The sequence below is a fragment of the Dermacentor silvarum genome, chromosome 5 (genome assembly GCF_013339745.2).
Source record: "Dermacentor silvarum isolate Dsil-2018 chromosome 5, BIME_Dsil_1.4, whole genome shotgun sequence".
NCBI lineage: Eukaryota > Metazoa > Arthropoda > Arachnida > Ixodida > Ixodidae > Dermacentor > Dermacentor silvarum.
The window spans coordinates 48,104,037-48,117,124 of record NC_051158.1 but is presented as its reverse complement, the minus strand read 5'-3'; the positions used below and the strand labels follow the sequence as shown (position 1 = coordinate 48,117,124).

At 47.6% G+C, this 13,088-nt stretch overlaps 1 protein-coding gene across 1 annotated transcript in view; it reads right to left on the bottom strand.

The window, feature by feature from the left end:
• Nucleotides 1–6,907: 6,907 nt before the first annotated feature.
• Nucleotides 6,908–13,088, bottom strand: part of LOC119453374 (fatty acid synthase-like) — a 112,142-nt gene continuing 105,961 nt past the window's right edge. Inside the window, 2 exon segments of the mRNA XM_049667927.1 lie at nt 6,908–7,249; nt 11,807–12,051. Of these exon segments, the coding sequence (XP_049523884.1) occupies nt 6,908–7,249; nt 11,807–12,051 (587 nt within the window).

The following is a 13,088-nucleotide window of genomic DNA, read 5'->3' as shown; positions in this document are numbered from 1 at the left end:
GGAAGTGCTCTCTTAGTGTGGTCCTTACATTCCTATCTGACAAAAGTAATTTTAAACCGAACATGGCGTGGCAGAAACCCAGAAACCTACCGGCACGTCAGTAACGCTGAAGGTGTAATAGGAAATTTAGTTCATCCGTAAACTTTCGACCGCTAGCGGATTACCGTGTTATCGGAGCAGTAACCAGCAATGGAAGGATGAATGGAAGGATGAATGGATGTACGGATGCCATGAGCGTTGCCTTTGGTACGGCGCGGTGGGTTGCACCACCAAGCTCTCGGTCGTATTCTGCCTAATGCCCTACCTATTTAAAAAAAACACGCAACAAATTCCTGGCGTCCAAACGTTCTTTGAACCACTATTGGGAATTTCGTTTTTCTACGCCTCCATTGTTTGTGGTCTCCCTACTTTTCTGCCACCAAAGCTCCAATCGCCTCTTACAAATCTCTATTGCGGACATGTTTACTTCCCCCTGCAATAGGAAAACTGGTAGCGACATCTTGTGTTGCTTTGTGCAACTACAATGCGCTTTGAATAAATTTTATTTCTTTGTGTATGTGTGTGTGTGGCGTACATGTTCTTCCCGAAGGGAAATCGCAAAAAATGCCGTGCTAATAACTTACGTCGCAATGAACGCTTTACACCAGCCTTTAATTAGAATATAATAGGTAGCTGCAGTATCAGCTTTGAGTGCTATCTGGTTAAACTCTGCGGCCCAAGATATTGCTGTCAGCGCTGTAACTTCCGTAAACTTAACAGGTCGCGCGGTATTCCGCAAACGGTAATATATACACTTACGGACAAACTAAAACTCTATACTGGCGCAAGGTGTTCGTTGCGGAATTAGCAGTGCATCGCTGTATTCTGTAGGTTATAAATGAAACACGAGAGCCCTTCGACTTAACACCAAGGGAAAAAAACGTGGGCAGCTTGCACTAGTGGTGCAAGGCTGGAGTAAACAGCGTAGCTGGTGATCGACCTAGCTTGTTCCAGGTTTTACTAGGCTTGGCTAAGTTTTGCTAGGAAAGCCTAAGTGCTGCTAGGCACGCTATTCCGAATCGGTTCGACGCCGACGCGCCGATTCTCGCTTGGACGCACGGCGCGCTTCAAGATGGTGGGCTTCTTGTTCGGGTGTCCGGATCTTCTTTGATCGTCTCATGTCAAGGCTACATGTACTCGCTACAGAGTCAACGAGAGTTGTGCCACCGTCGCGGCGGCTCCGAGCTTTATCGCCCCGGTGACGTCACGGCCAAGCTGCGCCTCCACATTTGCCGGGGCGTGGCTGGTCGAAACCTGACGAGCCGCCGCCAGAGGCGCCTGCTGCAGTCACGGAGACCGCGCGCGTTCGGCGCGAGTGCCGGGAAACGGGGAAACGCGAACGGCATCGGCTGCAGCTCAGCGCGTTGCCTCGTTGCTGCTGCTACAATTTATTATTGCGATAGCAATTATATGGACACTTCTACCGGATTTCTGCCGTCGGCGTCACCGTCGCCGTGAGGTTCCGTATAGATTTCAAGGGCGATAAAATCGTCGCCGCGCGCCGTATGCGCGAGCGAAAGCGCGCGGGGGACGCGCGCTATCACGGATGGCGAACCCCCCCCCACCCCCCCCACCCCCCCCCCACCCCCCCCCCCCAGCACCCCCCCACCGCGCGCTATCACGGAGAGCGAACGCTCGGCGGAAAGCAAACGTGAAGGTCGCGCGAAAGACCGTGGGGCTATGGGAGGGAGGGAGGGAGGGAGGGAGGCGGGGCGGCGCTGTGCTCCAGCACCAAAGGCGTATCTTGCCACTCAATCTTCCACGCGAAAGCAACAAAGCGGGAAGAGGGGGGGGGGGGGGGGTCAGCTTTTCCTCTGCCAACTACTTCTCCTTTGCGCTTTGCCCGGGGATGCCGGTCGTCCGCACCGTCTCTTATCTCCACACGGCTCTGACCTTTGTATGCGCTGTGCATTTGCCGCTCAGTTTCCGTGAATGCGATAGACCGCGCGAACCTGCGCTTGCTGCCAGCGTTTTGACAGTAGTTGGCTGCGGTCATTCAGTGTGATCTATTCATGTTTGCTTGTGCGCGCTGACACCACGATTGTTAATTCAGTTAGTAAGCCAATGTGTCCAAGTTTATGCAGCCGATAAAACTACTATCCCTACTCCGAATAGCTCTCTACTAATTTGCTATCGCAATCGATGCTTCGCCTTTTGGGCGAAACTGCGACGTTTTTTCTCTCGCTCTCTCTCAAGCTGTCATTTTCTCTTTCACGTGTGCTACACGCGTGTCACGTGATCCGTGATCACGCGTGTAGCATATCCAATGCGGGTGTGTGCCGCACGTGATTTCTTTCTTCCGTGATTTCTTCCATGGAGGAAGGAAACCCTCTGCACAAGCTCATGTTTCCCGATGTATTGCCAGATGGCGTCCATGTCTCACGCAGCGCCTCCTCAATTTTATCAATGCCAGCCAGATGCGGCCGATTCAACATAAAGGAAGCGCTGTCTGAGGCAGGGCAAAACATAAATGGCCGCTTGATGATATAATGCGGTAAAATGAAATCTGTTCAAACAAACCTCCATTGCATTTATCATGCCAGGACGGAAATGGTACGAGAACAGCATCACGGGTGGCCAAGGATCAGACCAGCACTCATGTAGTACGGCCGGCAGAAGACTATCGTCTTTCGACGACATTTGCAGCGAAGCACGCAGATACGCGGCAATTTTTTTTCTTAAAGCTCAGGCAACTTCTGTAAAATTTTAGAACAAACCCCGATGCGTAAACTTTACCAAGATACGTACTTTAGTAGGACGTTCTGGCGGGCGAGTGGGTTCATAGCTTTTTTTCTCTATTTCTTTATGTCTTTCTTTCTTTCTTTCTTTCTTTCTTTCTTTCTTTCTTGTTCGTGCTATGTTCATTGAAGTTGGATCATTTCTGCACTATCGCCAGGGTTGCCCAGTTTCCAGCGTGACACCACCGCCGCCGCCGACACTTGTGAGCTTATAAAGCTTCGCTTAAATACTGAAAATAGCCCATGAGTGCATGAATGAATGAAATCAAATTTATTCAAGCTCCTGCAGGCCGCGAGACCTTTGGGGCTGTCATGGAGTGGGCGTCTCCCTACGACGAAACCGGGAGGTTGAGTTTCCTGGCGGCGTCGTCGTGGACCTGCTGGACGGCCAAGAGTTGGGGAGCGAGTTCTTCGCTCCGGATTGCTTCTTCAAACATGTGCTTTTCCGGTTCGGAGTCTATGTGAGCTTGCGAGCTCGGCCAGAGTAAACGTTAAGGGATGTATTGAAATTGGTGCAAAAAGACTTGTCCTAGAGCTCAGGCATGTAGTGGTGTAGTCTGTTTTGCGTGGGGTGTTTGTTTGTAGCATTCTGAGTGCAACCGCTTGAGCTCGAGTGAGCGTGCGGTGTGGCGTGCTATACTCTCTACGTTGTAGGTAATAGTGTTTCTCTTTGGCTGGTGACTTCACGCACGGCATAGGTACTTTATCTCAGTTGCGTTCCCGCCATGTGATGGGTAGGCCGCGTATTGCGCTCACCGAGAAAGAAGAGTATGCCTACGAAGAACGATGGCGCGAGCAGAAGCGGGAATGGGCGCGAAGGCGGCTGAAGGCTGCTAACGTCGAGTCCATATCATTCGACGTTCTGGTCAGTAGCGTATTCTCACACCGGAGGAAGAACAGCGTCCCATAAAGAGCGACGTCGACAAGAGAAACTAGTATGGGCCCGCCGGCGGCGGGAGGACAGTACGGTAAGCCGTGCTTAGGGATATGTTCCTCTTGTGTCTCTTCGGGACTTGGATAGACGTACTGTTGCAGGTGGACGGCTGCACAGCCGTCGTGTGCAACCGAAGTGTCGACTCCCGAGCCTGCGGCGTTGCCATATACGCTAAGACCGGCTGCGGGGTCGTTACTCCACATGTGTTACCGAATGCAGACGAGGTCGTTACCGCGGAGTGTACCTACGTGTGTGCTGTGCAGACTCAGGACGGAATCGTTGTCGCAACAGTCTACGTTCTTCCCAGGACGTCCAAAGGAGGCCTGTAGACCATTATGATTAACACCTTTGGTTGGATCACCCTTACCGACTCCACTCCCATCGTAATTGTGGGTGATTTCAACGTAGACCTGTCTCGGCCACATGGAATGTGGTTCGGGGCGTTTCTGTTGAAAAGGTTCGGAATTCAGTGCTATACAAACACCTGTGGACCTACCACACGTCATTGGTCCTGCATAGATTTGACTTTCGCGAAGAACCTTTCCAGCGTCCTTACAGAACCTACCGGCTTCGTGGCCGTCTACCATAGCGACCACGAAGCTACAGTCCACTTAGTGGCAACATAGTAAAGACGGTAGAAAAGGACAATTCATGCGGCATGCGTCTTTATTTAAATCAATATATTTTATCACAATATATACAGCTCCGCTGGTCATCCACCTTCACAGAGTGGAATCGCACTGAATTTTATCTCCCCATCTTTCTCCAACATATTCCACAACGGAACGATGCACACGCGGTTGTTCCGAACGGACAAAACCGTGTTGTAACTTGTCCTAAATCACCTCTGGTGTATACAAGTGAAAGAGCGCTGGTGTCTGAACGTGCCCTGCTCTAATCTACAGAGGGGAAGGTAGGTGGGTTCGGTACCCACTGCCGATACGCGTCGTGGTCCAGGTTGGCCCGGGTGTAGGGAACAGGTAGGGCTTGTGGTACATCCGGTACGGGTGCGTTGATGTAAGCGATATAAATTAAGCCGCATTATGGCAGACTGGATCAGTCAGGACAAGTGTCCACATGGAGATGGTAAAACAGGCATTCTCCGGTTTGACTGTGGGCGCAAACGGCGCTACTGTAAATGCATGTTAGATATCTTCAGAATAGCAATGGAAGCCAATAAAACAAGATTCTTTCGTTTTACAGCAAAGCGGCATATGACTAGGATCCCGGGATTTATTCCTCTCCATCGACAGAAAATTCAACCAATCACATCGAAAGCCACACACCGCGCCCGCCGTGCGGGAAAAGAAAAGAAACAGAAGGCTCACCTTCGCCCATAGCTTTCGCCGCGAGCATTTCCCCGTAAAGATTACCGTTGCATAAGCTGCATTTGCAGGGAAGCGGCAACTGTACAATACGAAGCAGGGAATGACGTCACTCGACTTTTATATGTAAAAGAAGAACCCGACTAGCAACTGATTTCATTTGTGCTGTGATAGCGCTATGGAAAGGCCACGCATAGTTAGGACTCCCGAAGAGCAGCGTGAACACGATAAGCGACGACGGGAACAGCAACGTCAATATGCACAACGGCGTTGTGCTCAGGCTCGGCCGCGCCCAATTCAAGGCTACGTCACATATGCTTATCGGATCATCTGATACCACAGCTTCGCTAGACAACCACCTACACAGCGTGGATTGGAACGCAGTGGATTGGAACGCAATGGATCGACTGCTGATTTGTTGATGCTTCGTAGCAGCAGCCATGTCGAGGATATGCATGGAAGCGCCGTCGATCGCTCGACAGAAGTGGTCTACTCTTTCCTCCGCCGCCTCCTCTCCTAAAGCGCTTGCTTTTTTCTTTACTTTTTGCTTGCGAAAGCCAAGTCGACGGTGGCGCACCTAGAAAGTCCACGTTGAAGCTTTCAGGCCGGGCGCTCGCCGCCGCCGCCGGCGGCGACTGCGGCTGCGCAGAGGACTTTCAACATGGCTCTGAGGCGGAAAAAGGAAAATATAAAGAAGTGAAAAGCGCGCGATATCATCGTCCAATCGGAGATACAGGAGAGAGAGAAGCGGCGTTTATCAAAGGATGGCGGTACTTTTCTTATATAGGGACTTTAGTGGTCGCTGCTCTTCAGTGTCGCTTCACGGCAATTCTTGTGAAGAGCAGCATTTTATGCATTCGAGGGGCAGCGCTGTGCTCTACAAGGTTGAGAGGAGGAAAAGCTTCGATTGGAGGATTGTTTGAGAATATCGGGGTTAGGCTTCTTGTGTTTGAGTCTCGCAGCGCACGATAGATACCATGCCGATGATAAACAGGGCCATATACATGCGAAGGTATTCGCACTTATTAACCGTACTGTTCAAAGATGCCGAGAAATAGTCACGCATTCTCGCTAGACAGCACAGAGATGCTACACGTCAGAAGGCTATGCATAAAAATTGTCAAGCCACAGCTTGCCACTGGCATCGGTATTTTGAAGGTGCCTTGTGGTCACTAACGCTGGAATGACGGCGCATAAAAATAAGCCAAACGATGTTCATTTTCTATCAAAATGTTCGAAACACGTCTAGAATAGGCATAAACATTGATTATAACAAAACTATTTTTAGGAAACATTTTCTGCAAAAGAGAGAAAGACGTTTACTAAATAAAAAAAATTGTACATGTATTAAAAGGCAACCCCAGGGAGAACACATGGTATAAAAGTGGAAGCGGGCTTCACTCCAAGCTACCTATGGATCCGTCTGGAATTTTTACGGAGAGCACTCGTCACACGTGAACCATAGGTGAACATTTCAATTCCTTTAAATCGCACGTGTGACACCAAAGGAGCCAGATAACTTGAATCGGTCTGTCTCCACTGACCTTGCTTTCAAAATACATTAGGTCACGTGTCAAACTCTTTCCTCACGCTGTGTTCTTTCCATAAGCCAAGAAATTAATGACGCTTGCGTCTGTCATTCGGTGTTGGCCGAAGACATTTAGCCAGGAACCTCGTACTCAATAATGAAACTCAGCAAAAAAAAAAAAAAGAAAGATAACATTTGTGGTGTGTTGCTTGTAGGCAAAACTCGTCAGTAAATGGGTTAACCCCAATAAGCAAGGTATGTACCAATTAACTAGGCTGAAGTGACTGTTATTTACAATGGGCAGCTTGCTAAATCTTGAGCGCAGATGTGGCAGAGTTTCGCACTATACATACTGGTCGTGTCCGACAACCAAGCCGACGACCGGCTCTTCAGACGAGCATAATCCAACAGCAAACATGCGTACCTTATGGAAGTCGACGTCCAGGTACTGCATGAGGAATCCACACAGCAGCACAGACTCTTCGTCCTCCTTCGTGTCCGCAAAGCGGCTCTGGTAGTTGCTCCAATGAACGGCAACAAACTTGGGAGCGCCATCTAGGAGGGTGAGGCTGCCCACGGACTCCCCGGCACTTTGGAGCTGCAAGGCCATCTCGAAGGCCACAGTGGCCCCGAAGGAATACCCAACCAGGTTGTAGGGGCCTTTGGGCTGAACTTCTTTGATCCTCTGAAAGGAAAGTGACAAGACATGGCGAGTGCTACGAGATTCCCCTTGTGGCCTAAGCCGATCCGCCACGATCGCTTATTGGATATGGCGTTGCGATGGTGATCTCAAGGTAGCAGGTACGATCAAAGTTGTGGCAGTCCCAGTTAGATGGGGACGAATTTCAAAAAAACGCTTGTGTTCCCAGGTTTACGTGCATGTTAAAGAACCCAAGGTGGCAAAACTAATCCGGAGACTACCACTAGAGCGTGCTTCCAAATAAGATTGTCGTTTTGGCACGTAATACTCCAGAATGTATTTATTAACTAATTATTTGTAGCCTAAACTTCAGTGATAATGACAATCATGGAGCAGAAAAGTTAGAGACAGCACGACAAAATTTAAGCGCTTACTTTTATCTTTAGGATTATTCCACGCGACATAAAAAGTCTGCAGGCAAAGTCAAATTTCTCATCTTTATCATCATCATCAGCAGCCTACTTTTATGTTCAATACAGGACGAAGGTCTCTCTCAGCGATGTCCAATTACCCCTGTCTTGCGCTAGCTGATTCCAACTTGCGCCTGGAAACTTCCTGATTTCAACACCCCACCTATTTTTCTGCCGTCCTCAACTGCACTTCCCTTCTCTTGGCAGAAATATGCCAACGTTATGTGCCAAGTACAATGTTGGAAAAAGGCCAACCTTATACCATAAGAATGAAAACGCAGTATAATCAAGGAATTATTAGGTCACTTTCAACATTGTAATAAATGTTTCGAAATTATTAAACATAATTTCGAAAACAATGAGGCTAACATCTGCCTTCAACAACCAAGAGAACAAGGTGGATTGAGGAAAGGATATACTGCAATAGATCACGTCCATGTTTGCCATCAATCTGCTAATTGAGAAATCTGCGGAGTTCAATCAACTTCTCTATAATGAATTTCATAGATTATAAAGGGCATTTGGTTCAGTATAGATATCAGCAGTCATGGAGGCATCACTTAATCAAGCAGTGCAGTAGGCATACGTGAACATCTTAGGAAATATTTTCAAAGATTCAACCACTACCTTGCTTTTCCACAAGAAAAGAAGAAAATTACCTATCACAAAAGGGGTCAGACAAGGAGAAACAATGTTTCCCATGATATTTACTGCATGCTTAGAAGAAGTATTCAAGCTATTAGACTGGGAAAGCTTAGGAGGGTGGTTCAGCGATGAATATTTCAACAGTCTTCAGTTCGCAAATAAGATTGTCCTATTAAGCAACACTGGAAACGAACTGCAACAACTGGTGGAGGGAAGTAACCGAGAAAGTGTAAGAGTGGGGTTGACTATTCATATGCTGAAGACAACTAAGCTGGACACTAGGCTGATGTCAGAAGCAGCAATTGAAGTGGGAGGTAAGGCACGAAGGCAACCAGTAGGTAAGCTCTCCCAAGTAACAAAGGACCAAATAACGAAACCACAAAACATGAAAGTGTCCAACTCAAAAGATCAGATAGAATTCGCTGAACTGTCGAAACTGATCAACAAGAAGAAAGTAAAGGATATCCGAAGTTATAACGCGGAAAAGATTGAGGAAGCTGTGAAATATGGACGCAGCATGAAATCAGTGAGAAGAAAACTTTGCGTAGGACAAGGCAAAATGTATGCACTGAAAGAGAAGCAGGGTAACATCGTCAGCAATTTCGCCGACATAGTAAAAGCAGCGTAAGGATTCTCTATGACCTCTACAGTTCCCAGTGAAGCGAAGCTACTTTCATTCGAAGTAGTGGTGAACAGTATACAGAAGCTCCTGCTATAACTAGCGATGAAGTTAGAAGGGCCTTGAAAGACATGACCAGGGGAAAAGCTCCTGGAGAAGATGTAATAATAATCGATTTAATTAAATATGGAGGAGATATCATGCTTGAAAAGCTTGCAGCCCTTTATACGCAATGTCTCACGACTTCGAGTGTACCAGAAAGCTGGAAGAACACCGACATTATACTCCTCCATAAGAAGGGAGACGTTAAAGAATTGAAGAATTGTAGACCCATTAGCTTGCTTTCAGTATTGTATAAAATATTCACCAAGATAATTTCCAATTAAATCAGGGCAACACTTGACTTCAACCAACAAAGAGAACAGGCTGGCTTCAGGAAGGGATATTCTACGATGGATCATATCCATGTCATCAATCAGGTAATAGAGAAATCTGCGGAGTACAATCAACCTCTCTATATGGCTTCTATATATTATGAAAATGCATTTGATTCAGTAGAGATACCAGCAGTCATAGAGGCACGCGTAATCAAGAAGTACAGTAGGCATACGTGAATATCTTGACAAATGTCTACAAGAATTCCACAGCAACCTTGGTTCTCCACTAGAAAAGTAGAAAGTTACCTATCAAGAAAGGGACCAGGAGAGGAGACACAATCTCTCCTATGCTATTCACTGCATGCTTAGAAGAAGTATTCAAGTTCTTAGACTGGGAAGGCTTAGGAGTGAGGATCAACGGCGAATATCTCAGCAACCTTCGGTTTGCAGATGACGTTGCCCTATTCAGCAACAATGAGAACGAATTACAGCAAATGATTGAGGAGCTTAACCGAGAAAAGTGTAAGAGTATGGTTGAACATTATTATGCAGAAAACAAACATAATGTTCAATAGCCTGGCAAGGGAACAAGAATTCAGGATCGCCAGTCAGTCTCTAGAGTCTGTAAAGGAGTACGTTTATCTAGGTCAATTACTCACAGGGACCCTGATCATGAGAAAGAAATTTACAGAAGAATAAAACTGGGTTGGAGTGCATACGGCAGGCCAAATCCTGACATGGAACTTAACACTGTCGTTGAAAAAAAAGTCTAAAATCATTGCATTCTACCGGTGCTGGCATATGGGGCAGAAACTTGGATTAACAAAGCTCGAGAACAAGTTAAGGACCACACAAAGAGCGATGGAACGAAAAATGTTAGGCCGAACCTCTAGAGATAGGAAGAGAGCGGTGTGGATAAGAGAGCAACAGGGGTAGTTTCTATTCTAGTTGACATGGTAATAAATAGAACTGGGCAGGCCATGTAATGCGTAGGCCAGATAATCGGTTGACCATTATAATTGCAGTATTGGTGGCCAGGGAAGAGACGTGCAGTCGAGGACGGCAGAAAATTTGGTGGGGTAATGAAAGTAGGAAATTTGCAGGCGCACGCTGGAATCATCTAGCACGAGGCAGGGATAATTTGAGATCGCTGAAAGAGACCTTCGCCTTACAAGTGGGCATAAAAATGAGCTATTGACGATAATGATGATGACGCCAATGATGAGATTTTAGACCAAGATAAGCACCGGTACTATTGGAGTGACAGACACCTCTGCATTGCTTGTGAATATGATGCTATGTTTTGAATTTTACCTTGTATTTTTTTTTGTTCCTTAGCCTTGAATTTTGACTTGCACCCTTTTTTTTTGTGCCTGGTCATACATTTGCCTCTGTCGGAATGCAGCATGCCTTGATCTGCAAATGGAACTCTTGACCCGGTGTGTTTTATCACCGTGTTTTATGAGCTGAGGAGAAGCCAAGGAGAAGCGATAAACGCTGACACGACGTGAAAGTGTGATAGGCATCGAAAACTGCACGTAGGGATGTTGCGTAGTGAAGTTTTCTGTCATAAATGTCGCACTTTTCGTACCCATGGCATCTTGCTGCATTTCTCTATCATGGCTGCTATCGTAGCTCTCCGCGCATTCGACAAGGATTCTACAGCGAAGCAACGCGTGTTTTGTCGTCGGTTGGCGCTGGACAACATCATCAGCCAGCGGCTTAGACTGTAGCGGCTGATAATGAGCTTGTGCGCGGCATTAGAACCGCACCTGCAACCATGCGCAGCACCATCTCATTTCATCACAATGGACGTGAGGGTGCTGATGGCCTTGCCTTGAGGCAATATGAACTACTTAATATCCATATTTATTTTTCCTTTCCCTAATTAATAACGCAATAAAGGCATTGCTTTCTAATATAGGCACTGCCTTTTTTGTTTTTCTTCACGGTTGCGCGATTGCGCTCGTCGGCGCTGTAGCAGACGCCGAGACAAGGGAGCTGTCGAAAAGTGGTGTGCCAGTTACTTGCCGTGAGAACATAGCCTCAACTACATGGGTATGATGTGCAATCAAGCTATCAGCTGACCGCGATTGTTTCTTTCCTTGTCGTTTAAGCAGAGCTTTGCTTCATTCTCGCCCTCATACGACACCGTAAGTTGAGTGCGCTGCCACTTCGATTGCACCCTTATCTTGGCCTAAGCACGTTTGAACGTTTTCACTAAGAAATTGCGTACGAACGGCGCCGCTTATTGAATTGCGTCCCTGATACGGTGTTATATGTTGAAAGAGTTTGTGTACTGCGTGCATGCGCTCCTGTGGCTCACATGTATTTCCTGTGTGACTGCATGCGTCGCATGACAGCGCAGTGCTGGTAGTTTAGATGGGACGATCGCGAAGTTTATTTTTCTGTTCGGGTTCTTCAGGTAATGGCGTTTAGATTATGGAATGATACTGGTGGAATTAATTTTGTTTGACGCAGTTATACGTACCTGCAAATAGACCGTGGCCATCTCCTCGATGGATCGCACCGGAATGTCAGGCGTCCACTGCACTCCGATGGCGGGCACAGTAAGGTGACTGGCGATCTCTAATACATTCATTACGTGACCCTGGATTGAATGAATGAAGAACAACGGGGAGGCCCCTTTGAAGCCATTCATTTCTACTATGACATTGTCGGCGACCATGTCCTCAACAGATGCCAGCCGTGGCACATCGGACGCCTTCGTGGATTCTGCGAGTGTGTGAAAGGTTCCGTATAAGCTAATTATGAAAGTATTAGGTTCCCGGTGCCGAAAACGTTTCAACGTTTTTGGCAATACTATGTTTGTCTTTGCACACTGTCCTTGCGATGTAGCGCTTGCATAAACGAAAAATAGTACACAGCCATCATCACCTAGGATGCTTACGTCTTCTACACAATTTCGACGATTAAGAAGAAACCGAGCCCGAAAGACTGAACTTGCTTGTACTGAAGGTGTAACGAAGGAATAGAGTGGGCATAATTTGTCGTTCACGACAACTGCTTGTCACTGGTCAGCTTCCTTGGCTAATATCGCTCTTACGACCACACATGCTTCGCAAGGCTAGAGGGCGAAACGTGCATTGCTGCAGTTACTGAACTCGACAGTCACTGTGAACGACTGTATTCTTCATGTGCACCCCCAGATGGAAACGCTATGAATTTCCTCTTCCTTTTTAAGACGAAAGCGTTTTATGCTTAGTTTCACAAATGACTCCTGCAACAGATGTAACGTCGGCTTCGGCACCGCCATCTAGGAGCAGCGAGGCGAAGTACTGCATCCTGACACTAACGAGCGCCGACAGGGAGCGCTTTGGTGTCCCTACGGATTAGGGTGCCTCGATGCCAGCGCCGCCGTTCAGGGTGGTGCCATCCTTTGACCGCAGCCGCGCCGCCGCTTTCTCGCTGCGACGCCATCTTGAGTCACAGCGAGCGGTTGCGAGTGCTTGGTGCGGGTGCTTAGTTCGAGACACAGTGCGCGCGGATGCTTCGCTGACGCTTCTACTTGCTGGACAGTGTTCAGCCGCATGAATGACAAGCTTGTCAAGTGCATCGAGTCGACATGACGGGCTGTTGTGTTCCCAAGTGCACCGGATCGACGCGTAAAGGGCTTCGTTGTTTACGCTTCCCCCGGGACCCACAGCGAAGGAAGAGATGGGAAGCCCAAGTAAACCGGTATCACTGGAAGGCAACGGATAGCTCCTTCATTTGCGAGGTAAGTGTCAAGAAATTTTAGACTATCGCATCGT